General features: G+C 46.0%; 1 protein-coding gene across 4 annotated transcripts; it reads right to left on the bottom strand.

Moving 5' to 3' along the window:
• Window positions 1-530: 530 nt before the first annotated feature.
• TK2 (thymidine kinase 2) lies at window positions 531-25,040 on the bottom strand. Of its 4 annotated transcripts, XM_079119289.1 has the most exons (10): window positions 24,586-24,782; window positions 23,635-23,666; window positions 18,584-18,658; window positions 14,589-14,642; window positions 12,280-12,369; window positions 9,650-9,723; window positions 6,237-6,325; window positions 5,556-5,635; window positions 3,226-3,306; window positions 531-2,202 (listed from the first exon to the last, which is right to left on the bottom strand). In XM_079119289.1, the coding sequence occupies exons 1-10, from the start codon at window positions 24,686-24,688 to the stop codon at window positions 2,104-2,106; spliced, it is 777 nt and encodes a 258-aa protein (XP_078975415.1). In that variant the 5' UTR covers window positions 24,689-24,782; the 3' UTR covers window positions 531-2,103. The 4 variants fall into 4 exon arrangements, with proteins under 4 accessions (XP_078975415.1, XP_078975416.1, XP_078975418.1 ...); XM_079119290.1 differs by lacking the exons at window positions 23,635-23,666; window positions 24,586-24,782 and adding an exon at window positions 24,992-25,040; XM_079119292.1 differs by lacking the exon at window positions 23,635-23,666 and having other exon boundaries at window positions 24,586-24,622.
• Between the last annotated feature and the right edge of the window lie 1,353 nt (window positions 25,041-26,393).

Raw genomic sequence — 26,393 nt, 5'->3', positions numbered from 1 at the left:
CGACTTTACACTCCAGGGATCCCCAGCCTGAGTAAGATCAGGGTGACCCTAGCAGGTCTGAATGTCACTGTCCTGGTTTACTCTGGCTCTTCAGGGACGACAGCCCTTGCCATGGTCCTTTGAGCTATTCCTGGAAGGCTCTAGGGAGGGCCCCCTAGGACTAAGAAATAGGCCCCCTCATGCCATAAGCCATCTGCTCTTTTCTGGCCCTAGCTCATGGTGGTGTTTATACCTTCTCTGTGACCCCTGCATGCCACAGGGGACAGCAGCTCTTGTGCAAGCTGGCTCCATTCATTTAAGGTGAGAGCTCAAGACTGGGAGGTTTCTGCAACCAGCTGCATCCTCTAGTGATTACACAGCTTCCTCTCCAAGGCACCCAGGTGGGAAGACAGTGGGATCTTTTTGGACCCATGCATGATACCACGTCATTAGGAAACAATGTTTACAAAATAAAAAGACATTATTCTACTGGCAAAAGGATGCTGCAGGGAGGTAAAGTTGCTGGCATAGGAAGCACCTGAAGACTAACATCAGGATCTAAGTGAAGGATTTATTGGCTACCATAAAGCAAGAAAAAAAATCACATTTCTTCCAAAAACAGGTGTTCAAATTGAGCTGAGGGAAAAATCCTGGACTATTCATTAATAAATTCCCAAAGACAGCCCCAGCATGTCAGGATTCCTGATAGCTGAGGATCCTGCCTTCTCCAGTTTTCTGGTCAATCACCAGCATTTGGACCACAGGAGCCGAGGGACACAGTCCCCTTGGGTGCTGTCCTTTATCTGTTTGGACCCAAGAATTGGTCCAAACAGGGTCAGAAACTGGCATCCTTGCCTCTTAGCACTCTCTCTGTACGTGGACCAGCAGGAGTACCTGGCACCTATTGAGAGGCTGAGTGTACATGCACAGATGTCCGTCCTGAGAGGCGGGGCCCAGGCCATCAGCTGGGCATTTCTCTGGAGTTCCCAATAATCCTTCTTGTGTTTGCACCTAGTCTCCTGAAGCTCTCCGACCACCTCCCAAATGTCAGGAGCAACAATGTTTCAAAAGCCTTCCTTCACTAACCCTGACTTTCCTGTCCAGACTAGGCCCAAGGGGAATGTTCTTCCTTTTCTCTTGCTTCCCGTTCAGTTTGGAGGCAGTGCACTGCCACATTATTTTCTGAACCAATGAAGATGGTTTCATGCTCTATGGCCCAAGGTGTCCCCTTGGGTGGAAAAACATTTCAAAAAGATTTAAGGCCACTTATGTCTCTCTCCCTGGGCCACAAATGCTCAATAATTCCCAAGGCAACAAGGAAAAGAGGGAGTGATGGAGCCTTGAAGCCAGGGCTGGCTGTCCCCGGCCAGCCTGGGACAGGGCAAAGTGGCCAGGTCCCTAATGCTGTTTCCCTAAGTGGAACTGGCAGCAGTTCAGAGAGGAGAGTAGGCATCGATCATGAGATGACACGTGCTTCTTCTGTGGTCATGGAAAGTCCAGATGACAAGGCAATTGAGGGGCCACAGTTTCATGCTGGGAAACCACCAAACACTGTACTCAAGCCAAAAAATGCAATTCTGTAAGGTCTAGAACTGCTGATTGTCCTTGAGAACTGATCAATTACAAGATAAGGTCACTCCACTCACTGCCAGCTCTCCCTGCAAAGACGTAAGAGTCTGTGGCAAAGAAAGGCAGACTCTGGGGGAACAGGTTTTAGGACAAGATGGCCTGGGCTAAAAGTCTAAATAATACCAGCTCTTCTGCACATGTGCTGCATGATCCTAGTGGGTCCCTTAACTTACTGGCTTCAAATTCCATGGTTGAATTTGTAAAGCTGCTACTTAACTCTCCTGGTGGTCTGAATGTACAGAGGCCAGCATGACCTAGCACACAGCAACTGCTGTACTGAGGGCTTCGGGGGGATGGGAAGCTATAAAACAAACCATTGGTCCCACTTGTCATTTACTCATGATGAAGACACTGGCCAAGGAGAAAAGACCATTAGGAAAATAAATCTGGCCAGAAAAAAGGCCCTCCTGAGAGTAGATTTTTCCAAATTGCTCCTAACAGCTAACTTGGCCACTACAAGAGTTTTTCCTGACATGGTCCTACAGACGTTTCCACCTATGGGCCATGCTTCCAATTCTCTGGAGTTAATATTCGGGCCCGGTTTTGTTCGAAGAGTTCTAGCATTTTCTCCATGTTGTGGTCAGCCTCAATCACCTGGAAATGAAAGAGAGAGGTCACAGGGCTGCACTGAACTGGACATCACCCTCTCTTCACTGGGAGAAGGAGGTGGCAGAGGGAGGTGGGGAGAGGCAGAGAAGTCAAGGTCACAGGGAGAGAGAAAGGAAGATCAGGGCCAAATATTCCCGGTTCTGGGGCAGTCTACACTCTGAACTCAACTTTCACCTAAGAATCCACCACAGTGACCTAAAAATAATTTTTTTCTTCTCATCATTTTATAACCTCCAATTTTTTATAAAGAAAAAAACATAAACTTCTTTAAAAATGCCCCAAAGTAATCTCTCCCTTGCCAGCAGCCTCAATGCTTGCAAGAGCCATGAGAGTCTACGCAGTCCAGGGCCAGGCACGAAAGCTCATGATCCCCCACTTCATGCGGAACAGGCTTTGTAGTCGCTGGCCTGCCTGAAGAAATCTGGGAATAGCAAATCAGAACACAGGGGAGGAAACACTGAGGGGCAGACACATCAGCATCAGTTAGGGATGGCATGAGTCAGCAAGAGTCAGGAGGGTTACTATGAAAAGCCAACACAGGAGCTCAGCAATGGTAGTAGTCTGGGCACAGACTCCCCAGGGTATCACCCTGTATGTAACAGCCTAGAACAGCAACTGATGTGCCTTCTGATGACTTAAGTCACCAAGCAATGGTAAACTGAAGCTCTGTGTTATCCACTAAAGAGGGAAGGTCACAGCAGAGAGACCACCATCCCTAAAGGTCCAAATCCAAACCTAGAACCAGAGGCTTCAGGCACCTGAGGGGCTTCTTTGCAGCCAATGCTGGGTAAGTGACATGTTACTGCAATCACCAGTTATGAGGGTACTAAGATGATCTCAGGCCTGTCACTGCGAGTCCAAAACTGCAGACTGAGAGAGAAAGCCTTTTCTAACCTTCCATCTTCCTCCTTCCAAATCCTTGAGCTTGAAGGACCCAGCCCTTCCCTGATCTACAAAGTAGCTGACATTCCCTGGGTCACTTCTGCCCTGTGAGGGAGACTCACTTACCAGAACAGGGGCTGCGGCAGGGAAAAGGCTTCCCGTGATGAGCCACTCCTCATAGAGCTGGTGAAGAGCACTCAGGTATTCCTGCCATGGAAACACACAGGTGCAGGCTGTCAGGAGAACAGAGGGCAGCAAAAGTCCCCACCAAGGGTCCTGGTAAGTAGGACAAAGTTCTCAATGACCACAGGGCAGAGACTGGGACAAAGGAACACTACAACAGTCAACCTGGTTCAGGTGGGCAGCAATAAATGCAGCCATGTGCTCGGTACACTGGACCGGACAATCAACACTCAGAAGCATCACCAGCCACTCTGCCCTGCTTCACTGGGTTTTGTGAGCACGAATACTGGCCCTTCCCCCCCAAGAGCCCAGTCAAAGTCAAGTCCAAAGGCAGAAATGCCCATCTGGCTTGTCCCATTTCCTGCCACTTCTCCAGCAGCAGGGCCCCAGTTCCATCACAGAGGGTCCACAGCCACTCAGTGAACAGGGGTCCCGCCCTGAGCAGCCTCTGCATCCTCTCCTCTGGCTTGCCACCAAAAGGACCATGACCCTCCCGGTGTAGATTCCACCCCACTCATCATGGAGGGATTCTCCAGATGATAAAGACCACCATCTGCAGAAGGCTGCTAAGGTGCAGCCCAAGGGGAAAGGGTACAGATGCTCCATGAAGCCACCCACGCTTCTACCTGTGCATGGATACTGCACTCTCCCTGCTCAGCCAATGTGTGCTGGCTGCCCGGGGACCTCCTCAAGTGCCGCCCCAGAAGCTCTCAACTAAACCATGCAGCCACCTTTTCATCCACCACTGAGCTCTCCCTGGATACCAGAAACCAGACTTGTCCCACAGACCTCATCAAAACCGTTCAGTCACATGGATAATGGTTGGAAGGACGCCTGACAGCACTGCTCGGGAACATCTGGGTCACCACACAGAGCTGCCATGGCCCATCTGAGGCCTGCTCCAGTGCACTCTCATCCTCCAATCACTCCTGCCGCTGGGATTTCAAAGGAGCTGCCCAAAGCCAGGCACTAGCCCTCATGGCTGGAATGTACCTTGCTGGTCCAGGGTAAAACCAGGCTGGGCAGGGCTTCAGGAGTTGGACAGGTCTTTCAGGGCACCCAGTCATCCTGAGTTCCAGCTCCCACTAAATGCATACCCAGCCTCTGTATATCTGCAGGGGTTGCTGCTCACAATAGATGTTAAGTTCAATATTAACTGAATAGCTACTAGGTGCCAGGCCCCAGGATACATGCTGAGGACAAAAAAGGGAATAACATCAAATCTTTGAAAAAAAAATCACAGTTTCTTAAAGCTTGGGAAACAAAAGCATAAACAAATACTATCAGTACATTCTACAGACTGTGGTTGCAGTAAGTCTATCAGCAGGTGGACAATGGAGGGAAGCACAGAGAAGGCTTCCTGGAGAACAGGACATCTGAGATGAACTTGAAAGGCAAAGAAAAACACTCTGCAAAGGCACATTTGCCTAACTTCATGGTGTGTGTGTGTGTGTGTGTGTGCACGTGCACATGCCGATAGTGCACGTGCACATGCCGATAGTGCACATGACCATAGTCACAACCTGTTCCTTATGGTCAGAGCATGGAAAGCAGAAGTGGAGGGAGACAACACCAGAGAGGCAGCTAGGACAGGGTCATGTGAAATCCCATGTACCATGCTATAAAGCAGGGACTTCTAGACAGCAGTGAGGCACCGGAGGGTCTTAGGCCAGGGAATCTCATGATAGTGTTCTGTTATTGGAAATATCACCCATGCAGCAGCCTGGAGACTGGATTTTAGGGGTAGATGTGGAAAGCCAAGACCCAGGGAAGGAGAACAGACCAGGTTTGTTAAAATGGCCCCAATCAGAGTTGATGTGGCCTGAGGCCAGATCCCAGAAGGCGAGGCATCCCTGTACTAAGCGAGGGTGCTTTGAGCACCAAGCATTGAGCACCATCTCCATCAGGCGCTGTGCTAGGCACTAGATGCAGCAGGGAGCAAAAGGCTCAGTCCTGCCTCCCCAAACTCACATTCTAGTGAGGATCCAGAGAGCACAGAGCTGAGCAACCCTCAGGAGGTTGATGGAGCAGGCCCTGGGCTCACCAAGGCAGGAAGGGAGGTGCCCCGGCCCAAGCCAAGGACCACGGGAAGTGAAGCAGCTCTGAACATCCACAGGGCTCCAGCCACAGAGGGAGTCAGAGCTCACCCCTCCCTACTCTGTTTCGGCTTCCCTCTCAGCAGACAACTGCACAGTGATGACATGGGAGGTAGGGCAGGGAGAGGGAGCCAGGCTGCCATGGGGGTGGTTTCCCAGCCGCCTCTGGCCTCTTACCAGCGGAATGACCTTCTCCTCTTGCCTGCACCTCCTCTTTAATCTCTCATAACAGGTCTCAGGAGTGGTCCGGAGATAAACTGATAAAAAACATACATGGTTCTGATTGCTTTGCTCATGGCTTGGGAGCAAAAGCAAGGAGAGGGGAAGGAAGCACACGGGCCAGGTGGAGAAGAACTGTCACCTCTGAGCCAGACACAGACCAAGGCCAGTTCTCAGTTTCACCACTGGCCAGCTGTGTGACCAAAGAGGCATCTTGACCCTCATTCCCCAAATTCTGTCCCCTTTCCATGTCATCATCCCAAAGTGTCACTGTGAGGTTGAATATAATCCCATCCACAAGCAGAGGTTGGCACAGGGCCAGCTTCTGTCCCTCCCCCTCCTTCACAATCCAGAAAATCCATGAAATCATAACGGATCCAGGTCTGAAAGTAGCTGACCCAGGAAAGGACAGCTTAAGGAACCAAGGGTCAGATTCCTCTCCACGAGCAAGCAGAAGCCCCCAAATTCTGTCTGCTCTTTGAGAGGGAGGAGGCTAAATAAGTGCAAGGGGGAAAAAACACCCATGAGCAGTACCCCACCCTCTACCCCCTGCCCTGTGGGGTGGGGGCTCCTGCCAAGCACATCTTCACTGGGTCCAGGGGAATGGACAGGCAGGAAGGCAGGGGAGGGGCATCTTACCTATCAGGTCAATGGACACATCAATATTCCTCACGATCCAGTCAAACCATTCAGAGAGAATCACGTAGTCCACTTCAGGCATCTTCCCACTGGAGCAAGAGTTGCATCAGTTTTTTTCACCCATGAGAAAGTTTCTGGGTTGTGTGCCATTCCCCCAAAAGGAGCTAGGGACGGCTTTTGTTGAAAGGGTGTCACCAAGAGCAGTGTAGTCCACAAGGTGCTGGACATGAAGTAATGCCAGGACCTGAGCACTCCTGACTTCCCACTATCTGGGAATGGTTTATGGTATGAGGTAGAAAGAGCCCCAGGAATGAAAGACAGGAGGGTCATTTGGAATTTGAGCTCCAAGCTGAGAAAGTCACTTTAAAATGTACCCACTGACTATACAGACAGCATTCGGGCTAGGAGATGAATAAGTACATCAATTTCACTCTTAGAAGTTTATTTTGTGAAAATAATCATGGTGCTCACTGCCACACTATTTAAAATAATGAACAACTAAATCTTGGTATATCTTTATAATGAAAAACTGTGCAGTAACTGAAAAATGATGCTGTAAAATAATATTTAATGACACGAAAAATGCCCAGAATCTGATGTTCAATGAAAACAGAAGAATATAAAATTGCATATACAGTATGACCCAACCACATTTTCAAAAATATTCATCTACCCCACAGCAAAGGAAACAATCAAGAGCATGAAGAGAGAGCCTTCAGAAAGGGAGAAGATCTCTGCCAGCTACTCATCTGACAGAGATACATAAAAGTATCCAGAATATATAAAGAACTCAAAACACTTAACACCAAAAACACAAATAACCCAGTTAATAAATGAGCAAAAGAACTAAACAGACACTTCTGAAAACAATAAATACAAATGGCCAACAAATACATGAAAAAATGTTCAACAGCTCTAGCAATCAGGGAAAAGCATATCAAAACTACACTGAGATTTCATCTTAGTCCAGTGAGAATGGCAATTATTGAGAATACAAATAAAAATAGACACTGATGAGGATGTGGGGGAAAGCATACTCATTCATTGTTGGTGGGACTACGAATTAGTACAAGCACTCTGGAAAGCTATACAGAGTCCTCAAAAAACTAGGACTGGAAACACCACGTGACCCAGCTATCCCACTCCTTGGTATTTATCCAAAAGATCAAAAATCCACATACTATACAGGGACAGTCACATCAATATTTACAGCAGCACAATTCACAATAGCCAGGCCATGGAGCCAGCCCAGATGCCCATTAACAGACAAATGCATAAAGAAAACAGGGTATATAAAATACACAATGGAGTTTTACTCAGCCATAAAGAAGAATGAAATTATGGCATTTGCTGGTAATTGGATGGAACTGGAGAACATAATGCTAAATGAAATAAGCCAGACTCAGAAGGTCAAGGGATGAATGTTTGCTCTCATACGCAGAAGCTATACCAAAAAAAGTAAAATAAAGAGTTGGAGAAATTCCATGAAAATAGAAGATGAGTGGAGTAGAAGAAGGAAATTGAGGGGCGGGACGGGATGGGAAAAATGACAAACAGGGGAATGAAGCTGACCAAACACACACACACACACACACCCCACAGAGAATTTCACCTTTATGTACATATAATGCACTAATTAAAAAAAAAAAAAAACCTAAATAAATAGAAGAAAGACTGGTAGAACAGAGAAAAGGGAACAGGAGGAGGGAGGAGAGAAAGGGAAGTGGAAGTATGGGGACTGAATTGGAGCAAATTATATTCCATGCTTGCATGACTATTTCAAAATGAACCCCAATATATAATGCATTAATTTAAAAAAAATTTTAATATTCATCCACACATTTTTTAAAATTTGGAAAGAAAAATACCAAAAATGTTAACAGGGCTTTTCTCTGAGCTGTGGAACTATGGGAGACTTTCGTTGTTTTTCTTTTTTTATATCTTTCGTATTTTCCAAATTTTAACAATATATTAATTCTCAAATCAGGAGTAGGGGTGGGATATTATTACAAATTTCAAATGTTAACCTAAAAGAAAAACAACAAAAAAGGGAAGGAAGAAAAAACCCAGGAGTGTGGACAAGACCAGCTCCTGGCATTCCCATGAGCGCTCTGCCCAAGAGGACACAGACAGGGAAGGGATAGGAGTGGTAGCAGCTGGAGGTCACCAGCCAGTGCTCAGGGGGCCTTGAAGGTCCAGGAGAATTCCTCCTCCTCCCCACCCTCCCAGTGGAGTGTAGAGGAGCTGAGTGTGGGACCCACCTCAGCTCTGGGTGTGGCAAGGCTGGCCACAGGAAGAGTGGACACACCCAGGGTGTGTGCTGTGAGAGGGACATCTGACTGAGGGAGGATGAAGGTCCTGGCAGGTCATGGTAAGGGCTGGTCCCTGCCTAGCTGTGGACCACTTCAGCCCTGGTAGTGGGTGATGGAAGGAGGTTAAGAAGCTGGAAAAGATTTGAGGGAGGTGCTCTGGGAGACTAGGGCATAAGCAGCCCTGCCCTGGGGACCAAATGGCAGGGCCTGGCAGAGACTAGAGAAGAGCATTCTTCCCTTATCCCTGAGAGCAGATACCCTCTAAAGAGCAGAGCTGAGCTTGACAGAGCAACAGGAGGGTATGGTGCCCAAGAGAGAACAAAGTCAGCCATGAGCAAACTTTAGTAAGGACATAACAGATAGGAAGTTGGCACTAAAGGAAGAGTGACCATAAAGAAAGCTCAAATCCTATTATTCCTCCCATTCCCTTTACCTCTAGCCAAAAGTACTTTTCACATGAGAAAAGACCTTTGGCCTGTGACTGCCTGACTCCAGGCCTAGAAATAAACCCAGAAAACTTTAAAACAAAGATAACAAAACCCCAGACACCAAAACCTGAGGCAACAAAAGTGACATGACGAAACTGCAGGCCAGGTGCAGGAAACAGGAAATCCTGCACAGTAAGTCCTGAGCCCTGAAGACAACTCTCAGGGCTGGCTTTTGCTCTCCTGACCCCCAAAGGTCCAGTGATGTCCCAAGTAAGCCACAGGGCAGGACTCCTGGGGAAAGGGCAGGGGCAGAGGGACAGAAGACTCCCTGTAGACCACAGGGCTGCTGGCTTCTGAGGGGCCTACTTCTGAGGGAGGATGATGAGCATGAGAAAGAGAGATGAGTGCCCCAGGCACCATCCCAGGCCAGCCAGTGCCCAGATGTCCCACTGAGCCCTGTCAAGGTGGGAGAGCCACCCAGCAGACGACCCTAGCTGGCCTGGCAACAAAGGTAGCTAACTGGGCCATGGAATCGTTTGTTAACATCATTACTGTGGCAACAGATGACAGCACACAGCAGGCACTCCACATCTGTCAACTAAATGAACAAGTTATAATCCCCTTTCAAAAAATCAATGGTGTAATGAAGTATTAATTATGCAAACTATGGTACCTTCTATACAGGTTTTCCACAAAAATGTATCTTGCGCTGTGAAGCGACCTCTCCATCAGTCGTACAGGTGAGGTCTTTAAAAAAAACAAAAAAGTGATTTGCTAACTCAGGCAAAGAGGAAGGGGTTAGAAGACTTTGAAAAACTTGCACCCACCCCCAGTCATATCCACCCAACTTTTCTGAACATAAAAATCAAGAGGTCCACCCACACACATCCCACCCCAAGCTGCCAGGACAGCCTGGCAAGGCGGGCTGAGGGCTCAGCAGCAGCAGCAGCCTCTTTTTTGTTGTCATTCTTTCCAGCTATACATGACAGTAGAATGTATTTTGACATATCATACCTACATGAATATAATGTCCCATTCTTGTGGTTGTACATGAGGTGGAGTTACACTTCGTGTATTCATATATGAACATAGGAAAGTTATGTACAATTCATTCTACTGTCTTTCCCATTCCCCTCCTCACTCCCTTCCCCCTACTCCACCCTGTCCAATCCAGTGAACCTCCCCTGCCCCCCACCTATCGTGGGTCAGTATCCACATATCAAAGAGAACATTCAGCCTTCAGATTTTGGGGACTGGCTTATTTCACTTAGTATGATATTCTCCAGTTCTATCCATTTACTGGCAAATATCATAATTTCATTCTTCTTTATGGCTAAGTATATTGTACTGTGTGTATATATATATGACATTTTCTTTATCCATTTGTCTGTTGACAGGCATCTAGGTTGGTTCCACAGCTTAGCTATTGTGAATTAACAGCAGCAGCCTCTTTTGACAGGAGACTCAACTAGAACATGAGGAGGTACTGGAAAAACTGCTACATGCCGTCTCCCTGCTACATGCTGTCTCTTAAGGTACAATGTGGTGACTAAGGACCTAAATAAGGTGAATTTGGTTAAGCAAAGCACCTGTGTGGCTGAGGTAGAGCCCCCAGAGGGCTGGGGTAGGGGCAGCATTCTGGGGCTCTGCCTGTGGAACCTGGGAAGGACTGTGCCTGGCAGGGAAGGGAATGACCAGACATTGGCAGGGTACTCACATATACCCTTTGCCCACACTGTCCCTTCAGGAAGTAGGAGGGGCCCTTACCTTTGCCGCCAAGTAGACAAACACTGTTTTCACTTGTCATGGTCCATGACACCCCTAGGACCTTGGTCAGCAAACCAAAGGCAAGTTTGAAGCTTGCCAGTAACCAGGGAATCACCTATGCCTTCCCCTGCTTGTCCATCTTTCTCTCCACCCTCTGTACTTGCAGCACTGCTGACCACTTTCCCTGGGTCCCCATTCAGTCACCTCTCTCCTTCTGCTCATTCTCCCTGGTCTGTCCAGCTCTTTCTATCTCTGGACAGATTCAGCAGATTTCTACCTGTGTCCCATTCCCTTCTTATATTATTATATACAAACTTAAGTTTGCAATTGAGTGCCTACTTGGGAAAAGCAGGGTAAGCCAAGGGGAAATGCATTAACTGGGAAGAAATTTATAAGTCATCAAAAGGTTCTTACATCTCACAATTTTAGGAAGCATCGATTAGTTGGGCATGGTGATACAAGCCTGTAATCCTTCCTAAATTTAAGTCCACCCTGGGCAACTTATTCGTGAAATGCTAGCTTAAAACAAGAAGAGTTAAGGACATAGCTCAGTGATACAATGCTTACGTAGTATGTACAAGACCCTGGGTTCAATACCCAGTACCAGACACACACACACACACACACACACACACACACACACACACACACAAATAGAAGGCACAGATCTGTGTCAATAGAAGAATAACTACACCTGAAAGTACCCTGACCTGGATCACACTGCCCAGCCCAGTGGCTGTGCCAATGTAACTGGCTCTGGGGATGTCTTGTCCCCTTCATGGAGAGCCTCTAACGCTGGTGTTCAGGTTGTGCTAATAGCTTTGACCCACAGGTGCCAATCAGGGTCTCCCAAGTCACTCTATCTTTTAAGAAAGTCTATCCCTAGTCACTTCCCTGTTGTGGAGGCGTCCTAAGCAACCCTACTTGTCCTGTGCTCTTGCCCCAATACCTGACTGAATTGGAGCTGGCCATCTGACCCATGCTGAACTGATCAGATCCTTTCCCTCAAGAATCTGAGCTAAAAGCCAGACCCCTGAAGGTTAGATCAGTGGTTCTCAAACATGCAAATATACAAACCATGCATTGCAAACACACGGGTGGTGTGATAAAACACAGATTTCTGGGTTTCATCCCCACAGTTTCTGATTCAGTAGATCTGAAGTGGGACCAGAAAAATGTGCGTTTCTAACAAGTTCCCAGGTGATGCTGCTGCTGCCAGTCCAGGCACCACACCTTGACAAGTGAGATAAACAGTGTTGAGTCCAGCAGTGGGTCAGGTCCAGGTCATAGAAAATGTGAACTCGGGATGGCACTGGGGCAGCCACCTGGCTGGCTGAAGTTGGTGGGTGGAGGATGTTGAAGGCTGGTCCTCAGAAAGCTGCAAGGACAGAAGACCTGGCCCCAGGCAGAGAAAGCTATGTGGCACTGAAGGTCCGGGTGGGCTTCCTTGTGAGAGTTCCCTTTCTGGTAATCACATACCTCTAATTTGAAGAAAATTTTGCTTGACTAGGTTGGAACTGAGTATGTGAAACATACCTGAGGACGAGTGTGCTGGTCCAACATGGTGAGCTGCACATATGTCTGCAGTGTGAGACCCCATCGACAGGCATCATGGTACATTAGACCCTGCAGAAAGCAGAACGCAGCATCAAAGTGGCATCTGTAGGAAGGACCCTGGCCTATCAGTCACTGAAAGTCATCTCAAGAATCTTCATGGGACTGGACTGGAGCCAGAAGGGAACCCAGCATGATCACAGAATCCTGAGAATAGGGTGGACAAAGAAACTAAAGCAATTACAGGACAGCTCGGTAATGACTAGATAGGGATATTCCCTAAGGCACATGCATTCAGTTACTCAATAAGTGTTCTTTGAGCCCCCTGTGGCCTGTTCTCCATCCAGTAGCCAAAATGAGCCTGTTCTTATCACCTCCCTGCTCAGAATCTTCCAGGGACTTCACATTGCATTCAGAATGAAATCTGAACTCTCATCATTGGCCCCCAGGGGCCTAGAGAATCACTGCTATCCTCTCTCATCTCCTGCCATTTTCCCTCTGGCCAGTCAGCTTCCAGCTGCATGAGCTTCCTTAGTGTTCTGCAAACATGATAATCTTAGGGCCTTTTTACCTGTCATTCCTCCTCTGGAACATTCTTCCTCCAGGTGACTCTTTTACCCCTTCCCTCATGTTTAGGTCTCTGCTCAAATGTCACCTTATCAGAAACGTGTTTCCCTGGCTTTGCTGTCTAAAAGAGAAGATCGCCCGCCCTAATCACTCAATTGCCTGCAGATGAAAGACACTTCACACTTCTTAGTCTGCTCACTAATAATCCTATTCTGCTCTTTCCTACCATATATTTTTAAACTTTTTTTGTAGTACAAACTCATGACACTCTAGGGTTCTGAGAGGAAAATGGCAGACCCTCCTAACTGCAGATGAGAAAGAAAATCTTAGAAAGGCCAGGAGCCTGACGAATGCAGCAACAGACACCTTCCTGCAAGAGAGAGCCAACACTTCTCACTGCACTGATCTTGCTCTTAAGTCCAGAGTGGAAACTTGTGTACAACTATCGAATTCTGTTGTTATTTCTTATCACAATACTCTCACTGGAAATGCTATTTATATCAAGGACACTCTGCCCTGAGACTGTGATTCTGACCTGTGATATATTCCCTGTAATCTCAAGTTGTTTTACTTTATAACCAAGCACTGGTCCTCCCTGACTTCTGAAGAATATGTTTCTAAGGGTCCTTTGTTATACCTAAAGAAGATGACTGGCATTCCAGCTTCTCCCACATGCACACAGGTGAAATTCATTTCACATCTCTGTGGGATTCTTTATTCAAGAACTCTGAGAGCTTTTGCCTTATTTAAATCACATCCTTTCACCTCTTAGTGTTCTTCACAGCTCCTATCACCACCCACTACATTCTGTATCTAACTGTCTCCTACCTCCCCACACTGGAACATCAGGGCCAAGAGAACAGGGGCTTTGAAGTGCTAACTGTCTGCCACATGGAAGAAATGCAGTAAATAATGGCCATATGGATGAATGAACAAGCACCCACTAAGGGCTAGGCAGTGCAACTATGTTCGAGTGAATAACAGTGACAAAACAGACACTGGCCCTGCCTGCAGTGGAACTCGAGAGTCTAATGAACCAGACAAGGAAATGTCCTGCATTGCTAAAAATGCAGGGGCAGCACAGGCTTCCAAGTCTCAAGTTCAAACCTGTATCCGTCATACACCACTGTGTGACCTTGGACAATCTATTTAAGCTTCAGTTTCCTCAGCTAAAAAATGATCCCTATGTTAAGAAATGGAAGCCCAGAACCAACAATCCTTCATCACACCCTCTCCAGCAGGACCCAGATTCTAGCCATCTCTTTCAAGCAGGCAGAGTATGACCTTCTGAATGGGGAAAGAAGAAGGGGCTCCTGCATACTATAGCCTCCACTTTCTAGATCCACCACAGAGAGCAGACAGGTGGCTTCAGGGTGAGCCATAGCAGCCCGTTACCGAACGTTGCAAACACAAACTCAAATCGGGGCTCACCAAGGAACCTTGACACTTAGAAGTAAGTCCTGGAAGTGGAGTGGGGAGGGGTAGGCCCAAGGAGACCTGGTTTCTAACAGGCACTTCAGAGAGAAGGTTCCTAGGCTCTGTGCACACCCCACTAGGTCTTGAAGATCCTTAAACTCAGAAAACCAACATGCCACCATTTTCTGCTTGTTTCTCCTGCTCTTCTCCAACTCACCTAACAGCTATAACACACTCGAGTGTCGGCATCGCCATTCCCAGGTGCTTAAGGGGAAACTGGCAGTTTGTACGAGAAAAAAGTCACTCACCAGGGGATTATGGCCACGGACATTTCTCCACTTGGGCACAGGCTCCATTAACACCTGGAAAGAAAGAAAACATCACATCAGAGCTGCTGTTCCCCAGTTCTGAGCTTTGTGACAGCATGTAAGTGCACTGTCAAGATTTGGGTGGCTGGGGTGAGACAAAATAGTTAAGCTACCTCCTCTGAGGCTATAACTCCATCTAGACGCAGCCTCTTCCTATAACTTCAGAAAGAATATGAGAATAACCAAAGATTAGCTGATATCTGAAGGATGAGTGGTCCTCCCAACACCAACCTAGCTCTTCATATCACAGAAGAAACAAACAAGGTTATGGTCCTGGAGCCAGACAGCTTGAGCTGGGACTAGACCGTCCACACACTAGCCATGTATCTTAGCAAGGTTCTTTAGAGACAGAACCAATAGGATAAATATAAAATCCATACATGAGAGGAAATTAATTAGGGAAATTGGCTCATGCAACTATGGAGGCTGAGTACTCAGTCACACTACCCATTGTCTCCAAGTTGCAGACCTGGGGTTGCTGGTAGCATGGCTCAGTCTAGGTCTGAAGCCTCATAACCAGAGAAGTCAATGGTGTAATTCACATTCCGAGGCTGAAGACCCAAAAGCCCAGGAGCCTCTGGTCTAAGTCCTGAAGTCCCAAGGCTGGAGAACCTGCAGCTCTGATGTTTAGCTCCAGGAGAGAGGAGATTCTTTTCTCTTTTTTGTCCAATTCAGGCCTCTAGCCAATGGCATGGTGCCTGTCCACAAGGAGGGTAGATCTTCCCCACTCAGTCCACCAACTCACACACCAATCTCCTCTGGAAACACCCTCCTAGACAAACCCAGAAATGATGACCCATCAGTTCTCTAGGTACAGTAGTCTCCACATACTTATTCATGAGGGATATGTTCCAAGTCCTCCAGGGGATGCCTGAAATTGCAGATAGAACCAAACCCCACACATACTATTTTTTTCCTATGCACACATACCGCTATCTATAGTAAAATTTAATTTATAAATTAAGCACAGACACTATTACCTCATGTACATGTATGCCTGTATGACTGATGTGACCCTACAATATGTATATCAGAAAAATGAGATTATACTCCATTTATGTATGATCTACCAAAATGCATAAATGCATTCTACTGTCATGTACAACAAATTAGAATAAAAAATTAAAATTTAAAAAATGTTAAGCACAATAAGAGACTAAGAGTAACTAATATTAAAATAAAATAATGATAACAATATACTATAATAAAATTGCCAGCATCACTACTCTTAAGATTTGGGGTCATTATTAAGTAAAATAAGAATAAATTAAACACAAGCACTATTACAACTACAACTTATCTGATAACTGAGATGGCTACTAAGTTAACAAGAGGATAGTATAGGCAATGCAGATACATTGGACAAAAGGATGATTCACATCCTGATTGGATGAAATAGGATGACATTAGATTTCACTGAGTACTTCCCATTACAATATGCAATTTAAATCTTATGAACTATTCATTTTTGGAGTTTTCCATTTAATATTTTCAGACTGTGGTTGACTCCAGGTAACTAAAACCACATATAAGGGTTGGGGGGGGGAGGGTAACTACTATATTCTTCAATCCAGTCAAGTTGATGCCTAAAACTAGCCATCACACCATGTAAATTTTTAAATTTTTTTTTATTTTTTAATTTGTTTTAATTATACATGACAGTAGAATGTACTTTGATACGTCATATACAATGGAGTATAATTTCTCATTCTTCTGGTTATACATGATGTAGAATCCCACCAGTCATATAGTTAAATATGTACACAGGGTAATAATGTCTGATTCATTCTACTATCCACCATGTAAATTTATAGGCCAATTAACCTTACTGAGCACTGGTTACCTCATCTACAACTAAAAAACTACTCAGGTAAGGATTTAATTGATTGGATAATATGATGAACACTTAATGTGTGCCTGACATATAGTATTATACTCATTAGATAAATATTAACTGTTGTTGTTGACTGGTCTTCAATGAGAATACAAGTGCTTCTAAAGTTCTACTGAAGGTTATATTGCCCAGGGCAGGTATGGGGAGTTGCCAAGACCCTCTTTTCCCCCAGGTTTGATGATTCAGGAGACACAGCATACCATGAAAGAATACAGAGCAAAATCAGCAAAGGGAAAAGATACCTGGGGAGAAACAAGGCACAAACTTACAAGTGTTCTCACCCAGTGCAGTCACACAGGACACACTTCAGTCCCCCAGCAATGAGCACGTGTGAAATGTTGACTACCAGGGAAGCTGGCCTGAACCTGGGAATTCGAGGCTTTCAGTGATACTCAATCACACAAGCAACCACCACCTGACATGTACCAAAATCCCAAGTTCCAAGAAGAAAACAGGTGTTCAACATAAATATTGCTTGCACAGTTTAGACACAGAAAGCCACTCTTATCAGTTAGGAATGGTGGGAATCCTCCCAAGATCTACATTCCTATGTTCCTTGCAAGCAGGCCTAATAACACCAGTCTTAGACCTGCTATGGCAACTCTTCTCTGCCCAGTAGCACAGGAGCACAGCAAGACAAGAACTATATGATGTCTATTATTTTTATCAAAGCACACATATTTTTAATAGAAGTAAAAACAGGAAAAGGAAGGAAGAAAAGTACTATAATGGTATGAGCACTGTAAGATCTGTTGTACAGTTTGACTTATCCCTAATCTGATAATCTGAAGAACTACTCCAAAATCCAAAATTTTCTGTGCAACGACATGATGCCATGTGTGGGATTCCACACCTGAACTCACACGACAGATCACAGAATGCAGACACTAAAGATATTGCAGAAAACTACCTTCAGTCTATGTGTATAAGGTGTATATGAGATGAACATGAACTTCATGTTAACACTTGGGTCCTATGCCCAAGATACTTCATTATACATGAGCAAATATTCCAAAATCTGAAACACATGCGATCACTTAATCTATAACAAAAAAGGAGCCTTAAACAGAAATGATCATACCACTAAAATCTAGAATAAGGAAGAAAGGTCAGGTTCTTTGTATAGAGATGATTCTTAAACACTTATGAGGTTATTTTCAGACACTGGGTTTTAAATGAACTAGAAATTATATTAACTGGCTATACATATTAATACTCCCCTGCTTGTACCCTGATATCTCAGATCTCACACAGTAATATTCCAGTCCTGCTCAATAGTCTGATTTTTCTTCTTTCACATATACACTCTTTTCCTAACCACATGATGGGAAGTCTATATCTACCTGCACTGTCCAAAACAGTGGCCATGAGACACTTGCAGCTATTACAATTTTGAAATCTGACTACAGATGCTCCTCAATTTACAATGGAATTACGCCCCAATAAACCTACCCCAACTTGGTAACATCCCAAGTTGAAAATGCATTTAACACATCTAATTTATGAACTACACACTATGAACATCATAGTACAGTTTCTACTGAATGCATATTGCTTTTGCACCACTGTAAAGTCCAAAATTGTTAAGTTGAACCATTAGAAGTTGGGGACTATTTGTAGTCCAAATTAAGAGATGCTACTAGGTGTAAAATACATACTAGATTCCAAAGATTTAGTATGAAAATAGAATGCAACATAGCTCATTGGTGATTTTATACTGATGACATGTTGACATGATAATATTCAAAATATTTTTTGTTAGTATTCTTTTTTTTGTTTGTTGATTTTGTTTTATTTGTTTCTGCAGTGCTGGGAATAAACTCAGGGTCATGCACACATTAGGCAAGCCCTCTACCACTGAACTACATCCCCAGCCCTTCTTTTTTCTTTTTTTAATGAGGCTACTAGAAATGTTAAATTACATATGTGGCTTGCACTTGTGATTTGCATTATATTTCCATGGACAGGGTGGGCCAAACCCTCTATAAATTATCTCACCAAGGCTTTTCACGCTCCTTGGAACCCCATTTGGATGCCGTACCTCAATGTCTGTCGTGTTGGAGAAGAACTCCAGGCATGTTGTCTTCCCACTTGCAATATTGCCCTCCACACAGATCTGGCAAATGACAAATGTGCATTAGAGATGAAAATTGAGTGCCTAGAACAACATTAGGAGATGATTTCTAGGGGAGGTCTCAGGTGAAGAGCATAACTGGTGCAGTCCAAGACTTTGACAGGTAAACCAAATTCCCTCCTCAAGACACCCCCAGAATCCCACTGTTAGCAATAACAGACAAATATCACCCTCTCACCTCCAATGGCAGGCTCAAGTGGTCCCTTCAGACCAGGCCCGCCTTTCCAGCAAGTCTTGGATCACAGACAACTTACCTACCCAGCCAAATCTGCCCATGCCTAGGTCAACCCCTCAAACTGTTAGATTTTACATGTAAGTGTTCTGCCTCCTTAACCAGAATCTAATCAATGGTTTCAAGGTAGAGAAACACATGTATGTTATCTAGAATCTTAACTCACTGCTTTGTACAGAAAAAAACACTCAGTTACTGACTATAAAGTATTAAGAAAGGGGAATATATAACAAGGACTTTTGTCATAGGCCAAGCCTTAAGACAGCTAACATGCCATCCTCACATTTAACCTGACCAGAACTTGAGAAACATGTTCTAACATTTTTCACAGAAGAGAAAACTGAGGCTTATAAAAAGGAAGAAAGAAGGAACAGCTTGAACCCACACCCTGCTCCCACTAACTTCACCTGGGGAGGGGGTGTCATGGCACTAGTGGAAGGGGCCGTAGTCAGCCATCTGGGATCTATCTATATTAAAGATCAAGTAATAGATGGAAGAGTTGGAAGCAGTGGTTCTCAGCCCTGGCAATGTGTTAGAATCACCTGGAAATCTTTATAAAAGCTCTACAAGGAAGCCACAACCCAGATCAATCACACCACAATCTCTGAGCACTGGACTAGGACCTCAGTAATTTTTAAAGCTCCCAAGGTGAGTTAAAAAAATTTTTTTTAGTTGTCAATGGACCTTTATTTATATGTGGTGCTGAGAATTGAACCCAATGCCTCACACACGCTACGCAAGTGCTCTACCACTGTGCCACAACTCTAGCCCCTCCCGAGGTGATTTTAAGCAGTCCTGGTTGAACATCGCTGGTCTGCAGCAGGGTTTCTCAGTGTGTCTCAGTGTGTAACTCAGGCACTTGCTTTGGAAACACCAAAGGAGTTCGGTTTTTTGTATGTTTGGCTGGTTTCTGCAGTGCAGGGATCAAACCTAGGACCTCAAACATGCTAGGTAAGTGCTCTTCCACTGAGCTACACCCCTAACCCTAGAGGGGCTTGCTAAAAATGAGGTAGCACTCAGACTCTCTGAATCAGACTTTGGGTTGAAGCCCTCCAACTTACTGCCCTGAAATTCAGATAAGGCTCTGCTCAGTTACGCACTGCTGGTGACATAGGCCCCAGTGGCTCTGGTTCCAGATCATAAGAAGCAATGAGTGGTTTCACATATGTGTGAAAAAAAAGAAGAAAGAAAAAAAAAGGAAATGGGAAGGTACTATGTAAAAGAATAAAAATAAAAGGAAAAAAGATACACACACACCCAAACCAACAAGAATGAAAATATATTGTGTGATCTAAATGAAAAAAAAAAAGTAAACTGCCCCTAAGGAAAAAGCAAGAAAAAAATACTACAAACTGAAATTCTCAGTCTATTAAGAGAAAGTTGTATTAACAATAGGGGTGTATGAGGGTTTGGAGGTTAAAGTGGGGAGTCTTCCCTTAGTTCTTTGGATATTAAATGACATTGAACTGGGTCCTTTTTTAAAAAAATAAAAAGCTTCATTGAATTATTTTTCAGTATTGGAGATTGAGCCCAGCAGCACTCTACCACTAAGCTATAACCCCAGCTCTTTTTTTTCCAGTTTATTAGTTCTTTTTAGTTATACAAGTCAGAATTCATTTTGATATAATGGTACAAGCATGAAGTATACTCTGTTCTAGTAAGGACCCCATTCTTTTGGATGTACATGATGATGGGATTCACTATAGTGTATTCATGTAAGTACATGGGAAAATTATTTCAGATTGATTTCACTCTTTCCCTTTCCTATCCCCCTCTTCCTTCCCCTTTGTCTAATCTACTTAATATCTATTCTACCTCTCTTCCCCACTTATTGTAGGTTAGCTTTCACAAATCAGGGAAAACATTTGGCCTGGCTTATTTCATTTAGCATGATAGTCTCCAGTTCCATCCATTTACCAGCAAATACCATAATTTCATTCTTGTTCATGGCTAATACTCCATTGTGTATATATACCACAATTTCTTCATCCATTCATCTGTTGAAGGGCATCTAAATAATTTCCATAGCTTAGCTATTATATATTGAGCTGCTATAAACATTGATGTGGCTGCATCACTGTAGTATTCTGATTTAAAATCTTCTGGATATAAATGGAGTAGTGAGATAGTTGCAACTCCAACCCTTTTTATTTTGAAACAGTGTCTAAGTTGCCCAGGTTGTCCTTAAACTTGCAATCTTCCTGCCTCCACTTCCCCAGTCCCTGGGATTACAAGCATGCACCATCGCACCTAGCTTTAAATATTTTTTTTAACAGCAAGATTTTTAATGGCTTATATATCCCATCACGTAAGATACATCATGATTTATTAAATCTTCCTGCTGGAAGTCTGTCCAACTGTTCTATTATAAAAATTGTAGTGCTCAGTGGTGTGATATTATAATAATGCTGTGTGATGGCTGTACCATCCACCCAACACGCTCCACACCCTGGAACACCTCTCCTTACCCAGCAACACCAATCAAACAAATCCCTCTGGGCCCTGTTTCCCACTCATCTGCAGTCAATACCTACCCACCTCACCCCTAGCTAAAGGCCTCTGTTCTTTCTTGTTGGAGTGACCTCCCTACTGGCCTCTCAACCTCCAGCCTCACCCCAGAGAGCACTCAACCCATGGCCCACCAGTGTCTCTCCCTGAGAGGCAAACCAAATCATGTTGCACAGGGATGCTGATTTGAATGCATCCCTCAAAATTCATGTATTGGAAACTTGATCCCCGATGCAACACTGTTGAGAGGTGAGACCTTTAAGAGTTGACTAGGGCAGCTTGGGAGGCTGAGGTAGGAGGATCACAAGTTCAAAGCCAGCCTCAGCAACTTAGCAAGGTGCTAAGCAACTCAGTGAGACCCTGTCTCTAAATAAAATACAAAATAGGGCTGGGGGTGTGGCTCAGTGGTTGAGTGCCCCTGAGTAAATCCCTGGTACCCAAGAAAGAGAGTTGATTATATTATGAGGTCTGCCTTTCAGAATGGATAATGGCATTATTGCAAGAATGCGTTATTTATCACAGGAATGGATTCCTGATGAAAGAATAAATTGGGCCCCATTCCCCAATCTCTTTCTCTTCTTCACCATCTTCTCCACTATGGGATGACACACACATCAAGCAAGAAAGCCCTCACCAGATGCTGGCTCCTCTATTTTGAACTTCCCAGTCTTCAGAACCATGAGTCGCATACATTACTGTTCATTAGAAGGTACCCAGTCTGTGGTATTCTATCATAGCAGCATAAAACAGATTAAGATGGGGATAAAATCCTTCAGTGGTTGTAGGTGTTAGGATCTATCCCCAGTCCCTCTGGATACCCTAAAGCCCTACCCAGTCACTCTCTAGGAATTGAACACAAGCCCAGACCTGCAGATTCTCTTCCTTTTGTCAGTTGCACCTGTGATTCCTTCTCTTTTGTCTAGAGGCATCAAGATTTCTCAAAGCTCAGTCATCAGTCCCCTGCCTGCTTCCTCATAGTCCCCAGACTCAGTGTTGCTCTAGATCCACCACTGTCCTATTTACTGTGTAGCCCAGCAGACTGAGCTCAGGCTCCCTAATGACATGGGTCATTTGGTCCCTATGGTCCTCATGCAGTGTCTTCCCACACAGGACCTCACAAGACTTGAATGGTTATAGGATACCACTTTCTATGGACTTGCTACTGTGTATCTGGGGGCATATCAGATACCTGAAAGGACCTCGAACAGGCCAATAGCCAGATAATCAACAATACATAAACTGCCAACTTTGTATTCCCCTCCCTTTCTATGATACCCATTGCCATACCTGGCCCCCTCCTATAATTTCATCAAACTTTCATAAAACTCAAGCATTTCAATCATCAGCCCCCTCCCTGCAATCTCACACCTTCCCAGGCCCTCTCCATCATCCCGAGTGCACCAAGGACCTGCCCACACCTTCCAGCCTCTGCAGAGCCTGGCTAACAAACTCATGCCGTCACCAACCAAGCCATCACTTCCCCAGCCACAGAAGCCATGGACTTCCAGCTCCCTTAAGATATTGAGCCTCTGGATGGATGGTGACCAAAATATTGTCCTTGACCCCAGCCAGCGGAAGAACCCAACATCCCTATGGATATGTCTAACTTGAGCTGTCTATTACCTTCAACTGCACACCAGCCTCAGCCCCAGCCCCACCCCAGAGCCAGGACCTCCCCAAGTCACCTGAATGACTGAGTACATACCTGCAGACCCTCATGGATTCTCTCTGATCCCCTCTCCACCCACCATTCTCAGCACTGGACAATTTGAAGGAGGTGATCGGCAGATCTTTCACATCTGGGCTGCCCAAGCCACAGTGAAACTGACCTTCCCCATACTGGATGAGCATTTTTTTTTTTTGGTGCTGGGAATTGAACCCACACCCTTGGGCTTGCAAGGCAAGCACTCTACCAACTGAGCTATCTCCCCAGCCCTAGGATGGGCATTTTTCAATACTTTTACAATCGTTCAAGCTGCAGCCCCAGTCTACCTAAACAATAGGAATACAAGTATGCTCCTACCTGTGCAGACTCTAAGGAGGAACATCAAGAAACTGGTTACAGAGGTGGCCTCTGAGGAGTTCTGAGGCCCAGGATAGGAACATGCTCTTATCCCTGGAAATAATCTGATATTTCTATTATTGACTAGTTATTTACTATGTGCACATATTCCTCCACTTCCCTCCTCAAAAAGAATTATCCTATATTGGAACTTACCACTGATTTTTTCTCTTTTTCATTTTCTCTATCTACAAAAGAAAGGAAATCAATTTTTAAACTCACTTAGTTTTTAAGTAACTCACTTTTCTCTGAACTAACCTAAATGACCACAAACAGTAATTTTTATGTTTGCTCCCTGGCCTAAAAATGTTTTCCATTCTTGGGCCCTTCCCTGAGTGGATGGAGGCAGGGCACGGCGGCCTACCTATGTGCGACACTGCAGCAGCTGCCTGGGTCCTGTCAGCACATCCGGGCCCCAAGTATGCCCAGGTTCTTTCACTTAGTATATTACACTTTTCATTTTTCCACTCATTTTACATTTGGGGTCCTCACTGATCGGTGTCCGGCAAACGAAAACGCAGAGCGCCCTGACTCGGCACTGGGGAAGAGCAGGCTCGGGCCTTGGGTATGGGGCCGGAACCCCAGGGCTCGTTGCACCCATCCGCCCCACAGGTGGTGCTGAGGTCGCCTCTCAACAGCCCGAGGCCGGCGACGCCACAGCTGGCCATAAAAGGGGCTCCCATTTCGGAAGGGGTCGCCGCTGCCGGCGAGGGTGGAGGGCGCCGGGAGCCTAACTCCACAGGCCACCCGCGGGCGCCTGCGTAGGCCGAAGGCCGGCGTCAGGCGGCCCCCGGAGGCTGAAAGAACCGCCCCAGGGAACGATCCGAGGGTCCCAGCCGGGCCGGGAGGTTCAGGGCGCCCCCGCCCCCCGGGCTGGCGTCCTCCCCGCTCTTCAGAGCCCCACTCCCCATCCCGGAACGAGGGACGCGCCCACGCGCCGCGGCCCCACCCGCGCGCCTCCGGCTCGCGACCAGCTGGCGGCTAATGACCGCCCCCGCCCCTCGCTGGGGCCCGGGGAAGTCCCGCGCCTGGGAAGAGGACTTTCTGGGTCTGGCTAGCGGGGGCCGCACGGCGACACCACCGATCAGTAGCAAAGGCACAAGTTACCCGGAGGCCAGGCGCGTCGCTGCGCCCCTCGCGGCCAGGCGCCCCCAGACCCCGCGCTGCGCAGCACTCGGGCGGCCCAGCCCCGCAGCGGCCGCAGCAGCATGGCTCGGCGTGCGGATGCAGCGGCCCCGGCTTCCTTCCCTGCCGGTCTGTGCAGGCGCGGCTCCGCCGCACGTCCAGCCCGGCGCGCCACACGCCCCCTCCCCCGCCCGCCCGGGCGCCTGCTGGGCCGGCCCTTAAAGAGACCCTGTCGCGTTTCACCCACTCCGTTCAAGGGAGAGATCCCAAGTGAGGGGTTCGCAGCTAGCAGAATGCACCCAAGAGTTGGAGGATGGATGGGCAATATCCCCAGGGACTGACTGGTTTGTGAATTACTGCAGATTATTGACGCCTACGCCATCCATACCTGCCACGTACGCATACATGTCAGGTATTCCTCCCAACAACCCTACATGTAGATATTGTCACTCCCCTTCTCCGAGTTCGCTATTGGAGAATTGGACAAAATGGCTCTGGATTTGATCCCCAGTACCGGAAAAAGGGTGGGGAGGGGCAGGGGAACCGGAATTCAGGACAGTAAATGCGCTAGATCCCTCAGGAAGGCACAACCAGTATTCCAACTGGACAGACAAATGGGTATAGGGAGGAAACCTGTAAATCCTCCCCATAGTCAGGTAACAAAAATTCAGCCCCGGCTTGAGGTAGACTAGATGTTGTTTGTTTTGTGGTGCTAGGGATTAAACTGCATGCATGCTAGGCAGCACTTTACTACTGAGCGATTACCCAGCCCTAGACAAGGTATTATATAATTCGACTGGCCCAAGCCGAGTAACCCCAACTGTTGCCACCCTAGACTGTATGAAAGTTTCAGTAGGTAGGTAGTTTTCCCCTCTCCCAAGTACAGGATATTGGCAGTAATTCTTGGGCAGGGAGAAAGAAATCTTTTTTAACCTTAGCCTCTAGATCTGTGACCAGAAAACCACCATCCCATCTTGAGATTCCTGCCTTTCACACACTTCACAAGTGCAGGTGTGCTCTCTGTAAATAAACTTCAAGACTAAGGTCAATACTTTTGTGAGTGACCTCATTGCCTTCAACAGAGCACTTGTGGAAAACATGGAGTATCTGAGGGACCTAAGGCTATTCTAGATATGCAAACACTAGCATCAGTGTGAGGCAAAAGTAAAACTATGCAGAACTAACAGACTTACCCAGCTAGGCTGTGATGCCCTGGGGGCAGAGATAGGGTATGAAGTCCAGACCCTTAGTTCAGGCTATACATATGCTACAGCTACTGTGTGCCAGACCTTGCAGGGAGAGACACAGACAGGTCCTTGCTTTTGTGGAATTTATATTATTTTTTAATTAATACTTAAATAGTGTACCTATTTACCAGGTACCCTGTGATATTTCAATACATGTATACATTATGTAGTGTTCAAATCAGGGTAGATCAACATTATCACCTCTTCGTGGTGAAAACATTCAAAACCCTTTCTTCGAGCTTCTTAATTTTAAGTAAAATAGTTATCATTCTCTATAGCCACCATAGGGTGCAATAGCACACCAGAACTTTCTCCTAACTATATAAAACTCGGTACATATTAATCAACCTTTCCTCACAGAAATCAGTCTTATGATATCAGCTAGAGATAAAGGCTGAGGAGAGAGTGACGGTGGCCACTCTAGACAGGGTGATCAAGGGAAATCTTTCTCTACGGAGGTGGCATTTGAGATGCCCAGGGTCTGCGGAGGCAGAGCAGTCATCCTGGGTCACCCTCCCTTGCCTGTCCTCCCCTACCCCAACC

The sequence above is a fragment of the Sciurus vulgaris genome (assembly GCF_902686455.1).
Source record: "Sciurus vulgaris genome assembly, chromosome: 17".
Lineage (NCBI taxonomy): Eukaryota > Metazoa > Chordata > Mammalia > Rodentia > Sciuridae > Sciurus > Sciurus vulgaris.
The sequence above is the reverse complement of the archived record's forward strand: the minus strand, read 5'-3'. Positions and strand labels throughout refer to the sequence as shown.

What these genes read in the sequence shown, in the direction of transcription:
- TK2 (XM_079119289.1), bottom strand. Translation starts at nt 24,688, where the DNA reads ATGCTGCTGCGGCCGCTGCGGGGCTGGGCCGCCCGAGTGCTGCGCAGC. An exon ending in AGGAGAAGGTCATTCCGCTG is followed by an intron (nt 3,307 to 5,555) that starts GTAAGAGGCCAG and finishes TTTCCATGGCAG; the next exon opens with GAATACCTGAGTGCTCTTCA. An exon ending in CTGCCGCAGCCCCTGTTCTG is followed by an intron (nt 2,203 to 3,225) that starts GTAAGTGAGTCT and finishes TTTCATTTCCAG; the next exon opens with GTGATTGAGGCTGACCACAA.